The sequence below is a fragment of the Mercenaria mercenaria genome, chromosome 4 (assembly GCF_021730395.1).
Source record: "Mercenaria mercenaria strain notata chromosome 4, MADL_Memer_1, whole genome shotgun sequence".
Taxonomy (NCBI): Eukaryota; Metazoa; Mollusca; class Bivalvia; order Venerida; family Veneridae; genus Mercenaria; species Mercenaria mercenaria.
In genome coordinates, this window is record NC_069364.1 from 72,097,498 (window position 1) to 72,113,404 (window position 15,907).

A 15,907-nucleotide genomic window follows, 5' to 3' on the forward strand; every position below is an offset into this window, starting at 1 on the left:
TTGACCCAGTTTCAAACTTGACCTAGATATTATCAAGATGAACATTCTGATCAATTTTCATGAAGATCCGTTGAAAAATATGGCCTCTAGAGAGGTCAAAAGGTTTCTCTATGTTTAGACCAAGTGACCTAGTTTTTGACCGCAGTTGACCCAGTTTCAAACTTGACCTAGATATCATCAAGATGAACATTCAGACCAACTTTCATACAGATCCCATGAAAAATATGGCCTCTAGAGTGGTCACAAGGTTTTTTATTATTTGACCTACTGACCTAGTTTATGACCGCATGTGACCCAGTTTCAAACCTGACCTAGATATTATCAAGATGAACATTCTGACCAATTTTCATGCAGATCCCATGATAAATATGACCTCTAGAGAGGTCACAAGGTTTTTCAATTATTTTACCTACTGACCTAGTTTTAGACCGGACGTGACCCAGTTTCGAACTTGACCTAGACATCATCAAGATGAACATTCTCACCAATTTTCATGCAGATCCCATGAAAAATATGGCCTCTAGAGTGGTCACAAGGTTTTTTATTATTTGACCTACTGACCTAGTTTATGACCGCATGTGACCCAGTTTCAAACTTGACCTAGATATTATCAAGATGAACATTCTGACCAATTTTCATGCAGATCCCATGATAAATATGACCTCTAGAGAGGTCACAAGGTTTTTCAATTATTTTACCTACTGACCTAGTTTTAGACCGGACGTGACCCAGTTTCGAACTTGACCTAGACATCATCAAGATGAACATTCTCACCAATTTTCATGCAGATCCCATGAAAAATATGACCTCTAGAGAGGTCACAAGGATTTTCTATTATTTGACCTACTGACCTAGTTTTTGAACGCAGTTGACCCAGTTTCAAACTTGACCTAGATATTATAAAGATGAACATTCTGACCTGATTTTCATGCAGATCCCATGAAAAATACGGCCTCTACAGAGGTCACAAGGATTTTCTATTATTTGACCTACTGACCTAGTTTTGGACTGGACGTGACCCAGTTTCGAGCTTGACCTAGATATCATCAAGATGAACATTCTGACCATTTTTCATGCAGATCCCATGAAAAATATGACCTCTAGAGAGGTCACAAGGATTTTCTATTATTTGTCCTACTGACCTAGTTTTTGAACGCAGTTGACCCAGTTTCAAACTTGACCTAGATATTATAAAGATGAACATTCTGATCAATTTTCATGCAGATCCCATGAAAAATACGGCCTCTACAGAGGTCACAAGGATTTTCTATTATTTGACCTACTGACCTAGTTTTGGAATGGACGTGACCCAGTTTCAAGCTTGACCTAGATATCATCAAGATGAACATTCTGACCATTTTTCATGCAGATCCCATGAAAAATATGACCTCTAGAGAGGTCACAAGGATTTTCTATTATTTGACCTACTGACCTAGTTTTTGACCGCAGTTGATCCAGTTTCGAACTTGACCTAGATATTATCAAGATGAACATTCTGACCAATTTTCATGCAGATCCCATGAAAAATGTGACCTCTAGAGAGGTCACAAGGTTTTTCTTTTATTTGACCTACTGACCTAGTTTTGGATCAGACGTGACCCAGTTTCGAACTTGACCTAAAGATCATCAAGCTGAATATTCTCACCAATTTTCATGAAGATCCATTGAAAAATATGGCCTCTAGAGAGGTCACAAGGTTTTGAATTATTTTTCTATTTTTAGACCTACTGACCTAGTTTTGACCACACGTGACCCAGTTTCAAATTTTATCTAGATATCATCAAGGTGAAGATTCAGACAAATTTTCATGAAGATCCATTGAAAAATATGGCCTCTAAAGTGGTCAAAAGGTTTTTCTATTTTTAGACCTACTGACCTAGTTTTTGACCGCAGTTGACCCAGTTTCGAACTTGACCTAGATATCATCAAGATGAATATTCAGACCAACGCTCATACAGATCCCATGAAAAATATAGGGCCTCTAGAGAGGTCACAAGGATTTTTTTATTATTTGACCTACTGACCTAGTTTTTGATTACACATGACCCAGTTTCGAACTTGACCTAGATATCATCAAGGCGAACATTCTGACCAATTTTCATGAAGATCCATTGAAAAATATGGCCTCTAGAGCGGTCACAAGGTTTTTCTATTTTTAGACCTACTGACCTAGTTTTTGACTGCAGTTGACCCAGTTTCGAACCTGACCTAGATATCATCAAGATGAACATTCAGACCAACTTTCATAAAGATCCCATGAAAAATATGGCCTCTAGAGAGGTCACAAGGTTTTCCTATTATTTGACCTAATGACCTAGTTTTTGACGGCATGTGACCCAGTTTCGAACCTGACCTAGATATCATCAAGGTGAACATTATGACCAAACTTCATGAAGATTCATTGAAAAGTATAGCCTCTAGAGAGGTCACAAGGTTTTTCTATTTTTAGACCTACTGACCTAGTTTTTGACCGCAGTTGACCCAGTTTCGAACTTGACCTAGATATCATCAAGATGAACATTCAGACCAATTTTCATACAGATCCCATGAAAAATATGGCCTCTAGAGAGGTCACAAGGTTTTTCTATTATCTGACCTACTGACCTAGTTTTTGACGGCACCTGACCCAGTTTCGAAACTGACCTAGATATCATCAAGATGAATTCTGACCGATTTTCATGAAAATTCATTGAAAGTATAGCCTCTAGAGAGGTCACAAGGTTTTTCTATTTTTAGATCTACTGACCTAGTTTTTGACCGCAGTTGACCCAGTTTCGTAGTTGACCTAGATATCATCAAGATGAACATTCAGACCAACTTTCATACAGATCCCATGAAAAATATGGCCTCTAGAGAGGTCACAAGGTTTTTCTATTATTTGACCTACTGACCTAGTTTTTGAAGGCACATGACCCAGTTTCGAACTTGACCTAGATATCATCAAGGTGAACATTCTGACCAATTTTCATGAAGATCCATTGAAAAGTACGGCCTCTAGAGAGGTCACAAGATTTTCTATTTTTAGACCTACTGACCTAGTTTTTGACAGCACGTGACCCACTTTCGAACTTGATCTAGATATCATCAAGGTGAACGTTCTGACCTATTTTCATGAAGATCTTGTGAAATATATGGCCTCTAGAGAGGTCACAAGGTTTTTCTATTTTTAGACCTACTGACCTAGTTTCTGACGGCACGTGACCCAGTTTCGAACTTGACCTAGGTATCATCAAGGTGAACATTCTGACCAATTTTCATGAAGATCTTGTGAAACATATGGCCTCTAGAGAGGTCACAAGGTTTTTCTATTTTTAGACCTACTGACCTAGTTTTTGAAGGCACGTGACCCAGTTTCGAACTTGACCTAGATATCATCAAGGTGAACATTCTGACCAATTTTCATGAAGATCTCAGGAAAAGCATGGCCTCTAGAGAGGTCACAAGGTTTTTCTATTTTTAGACCTACTGACCTAGTTTTTGAAGGCACGTGACCCAGTTTCGAACGTGACCTAGATATTATCAAGTTGAACATTCTGACCAACTTTCATAAAAATCCCATGAAAAATGTGACCTCTAGCTTGGTCACAAGCAAAAGTTTACGGATCGACGGACGGACGACGGACGCCACGCGATCACAAAAGCTCACCTTGTCACTTTGTGACAGGTGAGCTAAAAGCAAGATAGTAGGTCAAGGTCACAGTCAAGTGATACCTAATCACTTGGGATCATCAGGTAATTATAATTAAACAGTCTAGGAAATAAGATCTGATAATTTTTGAAGTACTTTTGCTATATAATACATAATTATAATAAGTGACCCACAGGGTGGGGCCTCTTTTCACCCAAGGGGCATAATTTGAACAAACTTGTTTGAGATCCACCAGGCAATGCTACATACCAAATATAAAAGGCCTAGGCCTTGAACTTTCAGACAAGAAGATCTTTATTTTTTTCCTATATAAGTCTATGTTAAACTTGGTACCCCCAGGACAGGGCCTCTTTTCACCCTAGGAACGTAATTTAAATAATTTTTGCAGAGAAATACTAAGAAAGGCAACATACTTAGTATCAAAAGCCTAGGCCTTGCAGTTTAAGGCAAGAAGATTTTTAAAGTTTTTTTCCTATACAAGTCTATGTAAAACCTGAGACCCTCCCCCAGGGCAGGGCCTCTTTTCACCCCAGGGTCATAATTTGAACAATTTTGGTAGAGGATCACAAGGCAATGCTAAATACAAAATATCAAAGGCCTAGGTCTTGTGGTTTTAGACAAGAAGATTTTTAAAGTTTTTTACTATATAAGTCTATGTAAAACTTGTGACCCCGGACGGGGCCTCTTTTCACCCCAGGGGCACAATTTGAAAAATCTTGATAGAGGACTATAAGATGATGCCACATGCCAAATATCAAGCCTCTAGGCCTTGCGGTTTTGGACAAGAAGACTTTTAAAGTTTTTCCTTTCAGTTGCCATGGCAACCAGAGTTCTGCATGGAATTAAATTCTTTGAACAATTTTGAAAGGGGACCATCCAAGGATCATTCCTGTGAAGTTTGGTGTAATTCTGCCCAGTGGTTTTCAAGAAGAAGATTTTTTTAGAAAATGTTGATGGACACACGACACATGACGACGGACAACGGACATTGAGCAGTCACAAAAGCTCACCATGAGCCTTTGGCTCAGGTGAGCTAAAAAGCAAGAAAGAGAAGGGTTAAAAACAGGGCAGGTGTATTTAAGGTGAGATGCGCTCAATCTGGCTTACAGCCTGACTGAACACTGGCCCAGACCAGTTGACAACATCTGAAGGCAAGGCATTCCAATGATATACTGTACTAGGGAAGAGAGAAACTTTGTGATAGTTAGATGAGGGCGGTACTTGAACGAATGCCTGGGAATGAGTGGTTCTGGTTCTGGAAGATCTAGTATTGGGTGTTAGGTAGTCCGGTAGTGGGATGGCGACCTGGTTATGCAAGATGTTCTAGAACATAACCAGGCGCTGGTCAATGCGACGGAGTGCAAGGCATCGCCAATTTAGGGAGTTCAACATGTTGTCTACACTGGAAGTATGGCCGTAATCATGCTTGGCCCAGCGCACAGACTCAAGCTGATCAATGAGAGTATCAGAGTGGGGGGACCACACAGTGGAACTGACTCCAGCGTGGGCTGTACAAGTGTTTTGTATGCTTGTGATTTTAACCCTTCTAAGTGCACTTTGATGTTATGTCTTAGAAAACCCAATATTTGATTTGCTTTTTTGGTGATGCTGTCAATGTGGTCATTCCATGTAAGGTTGTGTGATATTGTTATGCCAAGGTATTTTGCAGATGGTACTGTTTGTAAGATGGTATTGTGTAAAAGGTACTGTGTTGGTACTGGTGTTTTGCGCTTAGTGATCTGTAATACTTGGCATTTGGTTGGATTGAATTTCATGTCCCATTTTGTTTCCTAGAGTTCCAGTTGTTGTAAGTCTTATTGTAGTAGGCTTGAATGAGAAGAGACAGTCAGAGAAAGATAGATAGCCATGTCATCGGCAAAGAGTCGAACTTTAGAGTGTTTAACAAAGTCAGGTAGATCATCGATATAGATAAGAAATAAGAGCGGCCCGAGGACCGAACACCTGAGGAGACTGGCATGGTGCCTGATGTGGACCCATTAACTACAACTGCCTGTGACCTGTTATCAAAGAAAGCTTTAATCAGTTTAAGAGTTTGGCCCCTTACATCATAGAAATGCAGCTTGTAGAGTAGTTTTTCATGGTTGACCATATCGAACGCCTTTGAAAAGTCAAGGAGTATGAGGTCAACTTGACTTTTCAGGTTCAAGAATTGAAGGATATCTTCTACTAACATTAGTAACTGAGTTTGACAATACCTCTTTTCTCGGAAACCATGCTGCAATTCATAGAACATATCATTCTTTATGAAGTGTTTTGTTGTGCTAGAGGATACAATGTGTTCCAGGGTTTTACACAAGATACAGGTAAGAGATTTGGGCGATAGCTGGCTGGGTCTGACCTTGAGCCTTTCTTAATGATGGAAGCAACATTTGCCTTTTCCATATATCTGGCAGAGTACTGAACTGCAGGGATTTTTGGAAGAGTTTTGTAAGAACAGGGGAGATCTCTCGGCTAATATTCTTAAGTACGACCGGTCTTATTTGGTTGGGCCCTGCAGCTTTATGGGGATTAAGGTTGTTGAGAAGTTTTTCGATACCTTGTGTTGAAATTTCAGTATTAGGCAGCAGGTGTGGGATGTATGTTTCTTTTCCGGGGATCTCTTTACCTGTATCTGCGTTATCCTGGACCTTCATATCAGCCAAAGATTTATGAGAGAGAGGAGACTTTGAAGTAAAAACTGATTGAAACTGCTTATTTAGAACTGTAGCTTTGTCAGGGTCCTGTGTGTGAAGTTTGTTGTCATGTTTGAGTGGGTCAATGTCATACAGTCAGGGGTGTAACTGTTTCAAGTTATCGCACTTTATAACCCATCTGAGTTATTGCTTAAACTTACATAACTCGTTTCAGTTATCATAAAATATTACAAAGCTCTCCTGTGCCAATTCCTCATTTTGAATGAGACTAATGCAATTATTTCCTGAATCCTTGACCTTTTATCTTTCCAGCTATGCAGTAAAAATTTTTACGCAAGGCTGGTGAAGTATTACGCAAAAGTTTTAAAGCTATAAAACTCTTAATATCCCATTATGCTTATCAGGTCATGCTCAGACTAAAAGAGAATTTGATTAACCACAGTTAGCTACTAATTTCACTTTAAAGGTCACTTTGTGAGAACAGCAAAAAGACTTTTCTTGAATAACTTACCCGAGTTAAACTACATTTTATAACTAATACAGGTTATAAAATGCTTGAAAAAGTAACTGAAATAGGTAGCATAACTTAAAACAGTTACACCCCTGACTGTCATAGGAATTTTGTTTCGAATGCTTGAGAAGGCTGTATAATTTCTTGGTATTTGGTCTGTTATGTTGTGCTTGCGTTTTATCAGTTTCGGCGTTCACATTAAGGATATCTTCAAGGTACTCTTTATATGATAATTTAGTTTCTTTCCTACATTGGTGTTTGAGACCGAGATAAGGTTCCTTGCGAATTTTGTTTGCCTTATATTTCCTATAGGCTTTATCCCGTCTTCTGTAGAGTTGTTTTAGGTTAACCTTGATCCAGGGGAATTTATCTTTGGTTGATGACATTTTAGATGGGATAAATTTCTTAATGCCTTCTTCAATAGAGCTGGCGATGGTCTTCCAAAGAGATTCTACTGATAAATTTTCATAGGAGTTTGACATTGCAAGGGAGTTGCGGAGTTCTGTTACATGTGACCCAAGACCATCCCAGTCAGCCTTTTTATAGAGGTGGATTTGTCTGGGTTTTTGGGGCTTTTTTTGGGCGGATGCATTTGACTGTACCAGGACAGCATCATGATCGCTGATACCTGGAATTACACTAGTTCGTTTGGCAATTGACGGGTTACTCGTCATGAATATTTTCAATATAAACAAAGTTTTTCATGACACAAATTTTTATCCTTCTACTGCCTGGTTTATACACTGGTAAAACGAAACCTCATTCAGTTCCAATGTGATGTTGGCGAGATTTGCTCTATATGACTTTCAAGTTGCCGATCTATTTATTTTTATAGCTCTTTGCATTACCCAAGTGAAATTAGTATCATTCCGCAATGTTTTGGACATGTTAAAATTATGAATACATTGTGACAGATGTGTACTGCGTTATCAGAAATCTCTAACACTTGTATCGTTACCATATCATATGAGAAAATCTCAATATTTCCTAGGATCGCTTAATAGTTTGACTAATCAGCACGGCTGTTGGAAATTACCTATGAACCTACTATCACCAGAGAGTTTGTTTATATTTAAAGAGAAATCAGGAGTAATATGTTACAGAAAGATAGAAACAACTGCCTTTTCAACAAGTCCCAGAAAAGTCACAAATTAGCTATATAGCTAAATCTAGCTATATATAGCTAGAAATGGGTGTCAGACGTTTCACCCCCAAGACTGTTCCTCCCAAGACTTTTCACCCCCAATTTGGGGGTGAAAAGTCTGGTGTTTTATAGCATATGAAGACTTTTCACCCCCTATTTGTTTTTATTATTAAATATGATTATAATGTTTTTTTGGGGGGAGGGGGTTGTATAGTTATGAATAATTTCATATGTATTATAATTAGGTTAATACATTAAAAAAAAATATTTTATGATGTTTGTTAGTAGAGATGACCATAAACTTTAAACATAAGTTATTTACAAGGTTATCTTTTAATTCATTTGTTTGTTCAATGATTGAAAATGTGACTTTGATGATTAAAGGTACTTTTGACAATAGTTACAAAACTAAAAAAATATTTTAATCCCTTTGTTTGATGTTCAGTGATTGAAAAAAATAAAAGTACTTTTGATAATAATAACTACAAAGTAAAATATTTTATTGATGTTAAAATTAGCCTTGTTGTTCAAGGTTTGAAAGTTTGCTATCAATTAACAGTGTTGGAACATAAAAAAAATGCATTGCTAAAAGCCGCTATCAAATAATTTACATCATAGTATAGAAATATGTAAATATATGCAAATTTTGTACAATAAATTATCAATGGTAAAAAATAAGATTGAATAAAAAAAAACATGACCCATTTGTCTTGTTTGTTATATTGTGAGAAAATAAATTATATAAGTCAATCAAGTGTAAGAAGATTAATGATTTGGATGATTAAAACAAAGTTTGGGGATTTTCGGACTTTCATTAATTTTGTCCAAATATTATGCTGATTTTGTATAGGAAATAAGCAATATATCTATTGTGGAAAAAAATGTTATGTTATATTAATAATATTGTTTATATTGCACATCGTTTGTTGTCGACAACTTAATTGTTAGTTTTTGTTATCCTTTATAGGCAAGTGATGCAAGATAAATTAAGTCTATCAACCGTTAATTAATTGGCAGCATTCTCTTGCATGTTTTAGTATATTTTGTCCTTAAAATGATAAACTGTACATGTTCAAGTTATATCAATAAATTGAAATAATAACAAATTCTCGATTATCTTAATAAGTGGAAATGGTTTGATGAATCTTGTTACATAATAGCAAAAAATAATTTCAAGAAAGCAAGAAATACATTTGTGAAAGACAAAAATGAGAGAAATAGAATTAATTTTACAAGCATGCATACTAAGTATAATAGAATAAGAAAAAAAAAGATAAATATGCTAATTCGAATGAAAACTCACTACAAAAAAGAATTTATCATATGCTGTGCAACGATGCAAACAATAACATTACTGTACATATAATAATTCAAACTGGGCGTTTCAAATAAAAATGCTGTTAGAAAACCTGGGATTGTTGGATATATGGATAGGTCAAGATAGTAACAGTAATTCTTTTTCTACAGAGAATATTGGACAATTATTATTAAACTTGATATGCTAACATTAACAATTCTCAACGATTACTCTCTTATAGTAGATTTAAACATTCCTTTAATCTTGAAAAATACTTAAACATAATTGAAGAAAAAAATTTCGAATTGCTCTTAGTAGATTTAGATTATCATAACATAATTTTGAAATAGTAAGAGGTAGATATTATTATAACAACACGGATCAAAATGATATAAAATGTAAATTTTGTAATCTTAGTTCTTTAGAAAATGAATACCACTTTCTTCTTGTATGTCCGTTGTATAAAGAATTATGAAGAAAATGTTTAAAACCATATTACTGTAGATGGCCCACTCTGTAAATCTGATGTCTACGGAAAATAGGAAGGAATTACTGAATCTGTCAAAATTCATTTATTTTGCAAATAGACTTAGACAAGATATTGAAAGTTAGTTTCATTCTTGAAGCAACATCATTTTTGAGTGAGTATAATTTTGTTTGTTTTTTGATTTCCATAAGATCAGTCAAGGTTTAGATTAATTAAAGTTTAATATACTGTAGGTTAGCCAGTTAATCCATTTATATTTTAACACTTATTCCTGTCAATCAAAAGGTGTTGATTAAATCACAACACTTATGAAGAGTTTAAAATATTGACAATTTCTGTCAATCAAAAGGTGTTGATTAAACACAATACCTATGAAGAGTTTAAAATATTGACCTACAATGAAATGAATGACTTTCTAATTGTAATATTAGTTTATTTATTTCAGTCTCATCAGCATACATAAATAACATCACAGTACATACATGTATAACATATAATAACATTAAACATATCGAATGCTGCCACTCTGACTCAATACTGAGTTACCTGAGACTATATATCTTGTTAAATATATAAAAATATATCATAAAAATAAATTCCACATCATATTGCACTTATAAATAACCATATTACATGTTATCACAATTGGGCCATCATTATGATACTAAAGGATAAACATATACCCTCTAATTCTAACCCCTAGTTAATATTTACATCTACTATTGTAATCTAAATCTACTCATATTTTTCATAATTATATTACATAATTAAAACTTGAATCCATTTGAAGAAGATCAATTGATTAAGTTGACTACATGTATGATACCCTAAATTCAGTGTATATTTTGTAGAATTATGGTCCGTAAAGTAACAAATTATCTTCATAAATGCCCTAACAACCTATACAAAATATATAAAAAAGATTTTAAATATCAAATAACAAAATATTTCACAATATTTTCAGTATATTAAAAATTGGGGGTGAAAAGTCTAGGGTTTGTAAAATTGGGGGTGAAAAGTCTTGGGAGGAAATGTCTTGGGGGTGAAATGTCTAGGGGAGGAAAAGTCTTGGGGGTGAAACGTCTGGAATTCCTAGAAATAGCTATAAAACCAATAACAATTGTTCAAAATCATTAATGTGTATATTAAATGTAAAATAATTATTATCCCATTCAAATGGTTTACGAGTCAGAAGACAATCACAAAGTATGGAGATCTATGCTATCTATCTATCTTTTCATACTGCTTAAGCCCCTTTCGGGTAAACTAGCAGGTGCGCGTCAAGTGCAAGAATAAAATTATACATGTACATAGTTTAAAAAGCAGTGAAAGAAGACTATACAGTTTCAGTTTCAATACATGTGTCGAATTTCTGCGATTAGTCATTTATAAATTTGTCTTATACAACCATAATTATCAGAAGTGAAAAATTTAGTGATGATTTATCGCAAAATACTGCCACAGTTACTGAAAATGTGACTACAAAGATCTTGGATTTGTATAATTTATTGTCTTTCATCTTATAAACCTTTTGGACGTAATTATGACCATTTTGCATCTTGTTTTGACATATTTTGCATTATTGGTATTGGTTTTATAGCTACTTCTAGTATAGCTACTTCTAGCTAGATTTAGCTATATAGCTAATTTGTGACTTTTCTGGGCTTCCATGACTATTCGTCGAAAGACATTTGGTCGAAAACACATTAGACAGAAAGAACAATTAGTCGAGTGTACAATTGGTCTCATAGGACTTTATGTCGAATGAATATTTAACAGAATTTTCGTCGAATTTAGTCGAACTTAACTTACCCACTTTGCCGATATGTTTACAGTTTTCAACTCGATTAAAGTAGACTCGGCTTGATTCATCATCAAATATTTATTCATCATAACTTAACCTCAACTCTATTCGAACAGTACACAATATACTGTTAAAAAATCACATGTTACATTACAATTGATGATAGCAGCACTTGAAATTCCATTTAAATAACATTGTCTAGATACACCATAAAGTCAATATTTGATGTTAAAGATTATTCCCTTCAGAAAATCCAAGACCGGATTATGATTTTTCGTTTGTGAACATAATTCGTCTAATATTCTTTCTAATCAAAAGGACTTTAGGGAATCAACAACAAACAACACCTTTAGGCGTTTACTGATCGTTTAATTTGAGTATCAACAATAATTTATTTTCGACCAAGTGTCGTGGCCTGTTAATTTTATCGACTAATTGTCGCATTCTGCATAATGCCCATTAGGCATAATGTCTTTTCGTCCATTTGTCTGTTCGACCAAACGTGTTTCGACGAAATGTCGTGCACCCCTTTTCTGGGACCTGTTCAAGGTTGTTCGCGAAATCATATGACATTGTTGTAAAATAATGAATTCATGAACACAAGATGTAGGGCTGCTAGCAAAAGCAAGAAATTTAGTCTTCTCAAATTACCCTGTCTAAAGCCGATCTTATTATTAAAGCTGCTTCATAAGATGGCATTTTCCAGATTTTTTGGTGAGAATCTTTGGGTCGAAAAAAAAAATTCGGTTCATATAAACGGCGAAACCGTAATTTTTAACCTTACATGAAAAGGGTCTGTCTAATACAGTAATGTACAGTAATGTAGCAAAATGATGCGTAATACAAAATCTTCATTATACTAGACTCAGGCTTCTTAAACATATTGAACTGGATTAAAGAATTCAAATATATTTAGAAAACTGCATCACCTGGTAATTGTTACCCACCCAAAGCTTGAAATGACATGGGAGAAACACATGTGTATTGTACTCATCAAAGTGAATATACATTTCAGTATATTAAAAAAAAAAACAAAAAAACTAAGAGAATAAATATATAAATAAACATTAAACCAAGTGACTTAATATTGGAACAGTTTAAAAAGGAAATACTGGGGGAAAAAAGAAAAACAACCACTTTTCACTTATAAAATAACAATTTGGATTAGTATAGGAATAATAATACGACAAAAACAAAATATCTCTGTAGTGATTTAACACACAACATAAAACAAGAAGTATGGAAATTGACATAAAATGTAAAATAATGTTTACAAAGAATTTCTACCAATTCATATAAAACTTATACTGGATGAGAACCTAACTTATCAGTATTGAATTTATCTGGGGAGATAACACATAGTTAAATAAGGAGTGCCATTGAAAAGAAATGAGGAAAATAATAATGTTATAATAGTTGTGAAATATTAAATGAAAATTTTGGAAAAGTGAAGTTTGAAGTAAATACAAGTGAAAATTATTTGAAAAGTTCAGAAAATTTGTTATTTAATATCTTGAAGAGAGTGAAATCAGGCTGCAAGTTATCTGCATAGTGTATGTATATATGTGTATATATTTTTCTGCTTGGATATATGTGATGTATTCATTGGATTAACCCATTCATTGTCTTCGCCAATTACCAAGGATTACCCCTTGGGTGCCTCGCAAAATCAACGGGGGAAACTTCAAGATCAACAACAACAACAATGGCGCAAAATGGGGCGTAATGTATATATAAATTTAATATTATAGCGAAAATACTTGAAGAGTGGCATGGTTTATTGCATATAAAACATTTTCTATCATATTTTGAAAAGATTTTATTTTTTATATATGGTAAAACACATTATCTAGATAGCATTCAAAGCTCCAGTCGGCGTAATGGTGGCCAATAATACTGATAGAAGCGTAATGTATGTATGAATTAAATACATGTGATATTAAACATACAAAATGACATCTTCTATGAAAGATAAATCCTTATCTCTCAATAATTGATCAGAAATATGTTCTAGCTACAATTTTAGTCTTTAATTGTAATTACAAAATTAAATTTGTCATATCATATGAAATTATCGGAGTAACGTTAAAACTTTCTATTAGTGCAGGACATACGTCTTGCACAGATAAAACATATAATTTTTCGTTCTCGTTATGATGGAAATCACTCTGGTTTCTAATTATTTCTACTAAATTTTTAAAAGGTACATAAATGATATGTTTTATAAATTAAATATATTTAAATTCAGGATTTACTATTAGCGCGGAACTGACATCCCGCGCGGGTTACAGAATTAAAATTACACGTGTCTTTGCAAAAGCTACAACTTTAGTCTGTAACCATAAACAAAGTTAAATTAAGCATGGTTTATGAAAGATATTCAAGTAATCAGGATCATTTCCAGATTTTTTTTATTAGCGCAGGGCCGACATCCCGTGCAAGATACAGATGTAACAAAATATTCATTTGGCAAAAGCTACAATTTCAGCCGGTAATCACAAAACAATGATAAAGTTAGCATGGTTTATGAAAGATATCCAAGTTATCAGGATTATTTCCAGATTTTTTATTAGCGCAGGGCAAACACATCTTGTGCAGATAACAAATGTAATATTTCGTTCTCGTTATGACAGAAATCATGCTTCTTTCTATTTATTTTTCTACTCCGAAAACATTTTTTATGAAGTTACATAAATAGTATCTTTTAGAATTGAAATATGTTTGAAATATCGGCGTCAGTTCAGAATTTGCTATTAGCGCAGGAACAACATCCCGCGCAGGCTACGGATGAAACATTATATTCAGATTTTCAAAAGCTACATTTTTAGATTGTAATCGAAAAACGAAGTAAAAGTTAAAATGGTTTATAAAAGATATTCAAGTTATTGGAGTAATTTTCAGAGTTCTATTAACGCAGGACACACATCTTGCGCACCTACAAAATGTAAAATTTTGTTCACATTTTGACGAAACTTATTAGTTATTCTATTTGTCTTACTATAAAACATTAAAATATTATATAAGTATAAAAGATCTGTAAGAATCGTCTTTTAATTCTGCTTATTTTTGTTTTATTTTTAATCTTGGCCATGTCAAGAGATATGCTCACGTTGGTAAAAAAGAATTGCGCTTTTTCAATATGATGAAAAAATGCGATATGGTGAATTATGGTAAGTATGTGGCAATTCAGTCTTTTATGTAAGTCTCCTTTATGTTCTATATTCGGTATAAAATGACTGCGTGTGATCGAATGAAGTAAAAATACTTTAGTTATAAAAAGAATAGACAGGACGATGTGGCTTTCCGAAGGAAATCACACCTTCACGCATGTTTGAGTTTTATTGCATATTGTATCATACTGCAGATACTGAAACCTGGTGACCGACTCGCATGAATTTACTGATGCTGAAATAAATTTATGACACATTTTTAAAACCAAGATTTGCAATATCAGTCTGTTATTGTTAAACAATGTAAAAGTTAGCATGGTTTATGGCAGTTATTCATATTATCAGAGTAATTTCCAGACTTTCTATTAGTGCAGGACACATCTTGCGCAGCAACAAAAATTCGTTCACGTTCTGGCGAAAAATTACTCTTTTGTACTACAAAACATTAAAAAATATCAATACGATCTGTAAGAAATGATCAATATATATTTGAAATATCGGTGTCATTTCAGGATCTGATATTAGTGCTGGATCGACATCCCCCACAGGCTACGGTGTTTAAAAGTTAAAAAAAATAAAAAAATAAAAAACTTGTGTTATTAAATATACTTTGGATATTTTGTATCATTTTAAAGTTTTTTAACACCTATGACAAATGACTCTTAATACCGTCGTCAACAGAAATTTTTAGTCCATAAACTACCAGGGACGTGAGCATCTCATTGAAATTACCGCATAAATACGCTCATTTACTTTAAAAAAAATGTTTTTCTTGTTCTTTACAAATTAAGCACAGTCAATTCACACCTTTACGCGTGCCTGATCACCATCAGTTTTAAAATTAAACAGTTTTATGTAGGCCTACAAGTCTAACCCTCTAATGATATTCAATTTTATCGGGAGATATCATCCATATGTTAAAAGCGCAGACTCATTTACCAAACGCGCAAGACAGTTACCCTGCGCATATAAGAAATATATAAGGTTGCCCGATTTACAAATCGTTGCGCAGATAACAAATTGGTTATTTGCGCTGCGCGATTTACCAAATGCGCAGATTGGCTATATGCGCGTAACATATACATTACGCCCAATTCCCCCATACTTTATATAGCATTACGCCTCATTACGCCTCATTTTGCATCATTACTTCCATAAATATACATTACTGTATTAAGGCACACCGACATG

The 15,907-nt window shown here is 34.2% G+C and overlaps 1 protein-coding gene across 1 annotated transcript in view; it reads right to left on the reverse strand.

Moving 5' to 3' along the window:
* The window catches only part of LOC128556456 (probable 28S ribosomal protein S6, mitochondrial), a 29,219-nt gene extending 16,863 nt beyond the window's left edge, over positions 1-12,356 (reverse strand). Inside the window, exon 1 of the mRNA XM_053541673.1 lies at positions 12,198-12,356. Within this exon, the coding sequence (XP_053397648.1) occupies positions 12,198-12,245 (48 nt within the window). The 5' untranslated portion in view covers positions 12,246-12,356. The remainder of the gene's footprint in view (positions 1-12,197) is intronic.
* Positions 12,357-15,907: the final 3,551 nt, after the last annotated feature.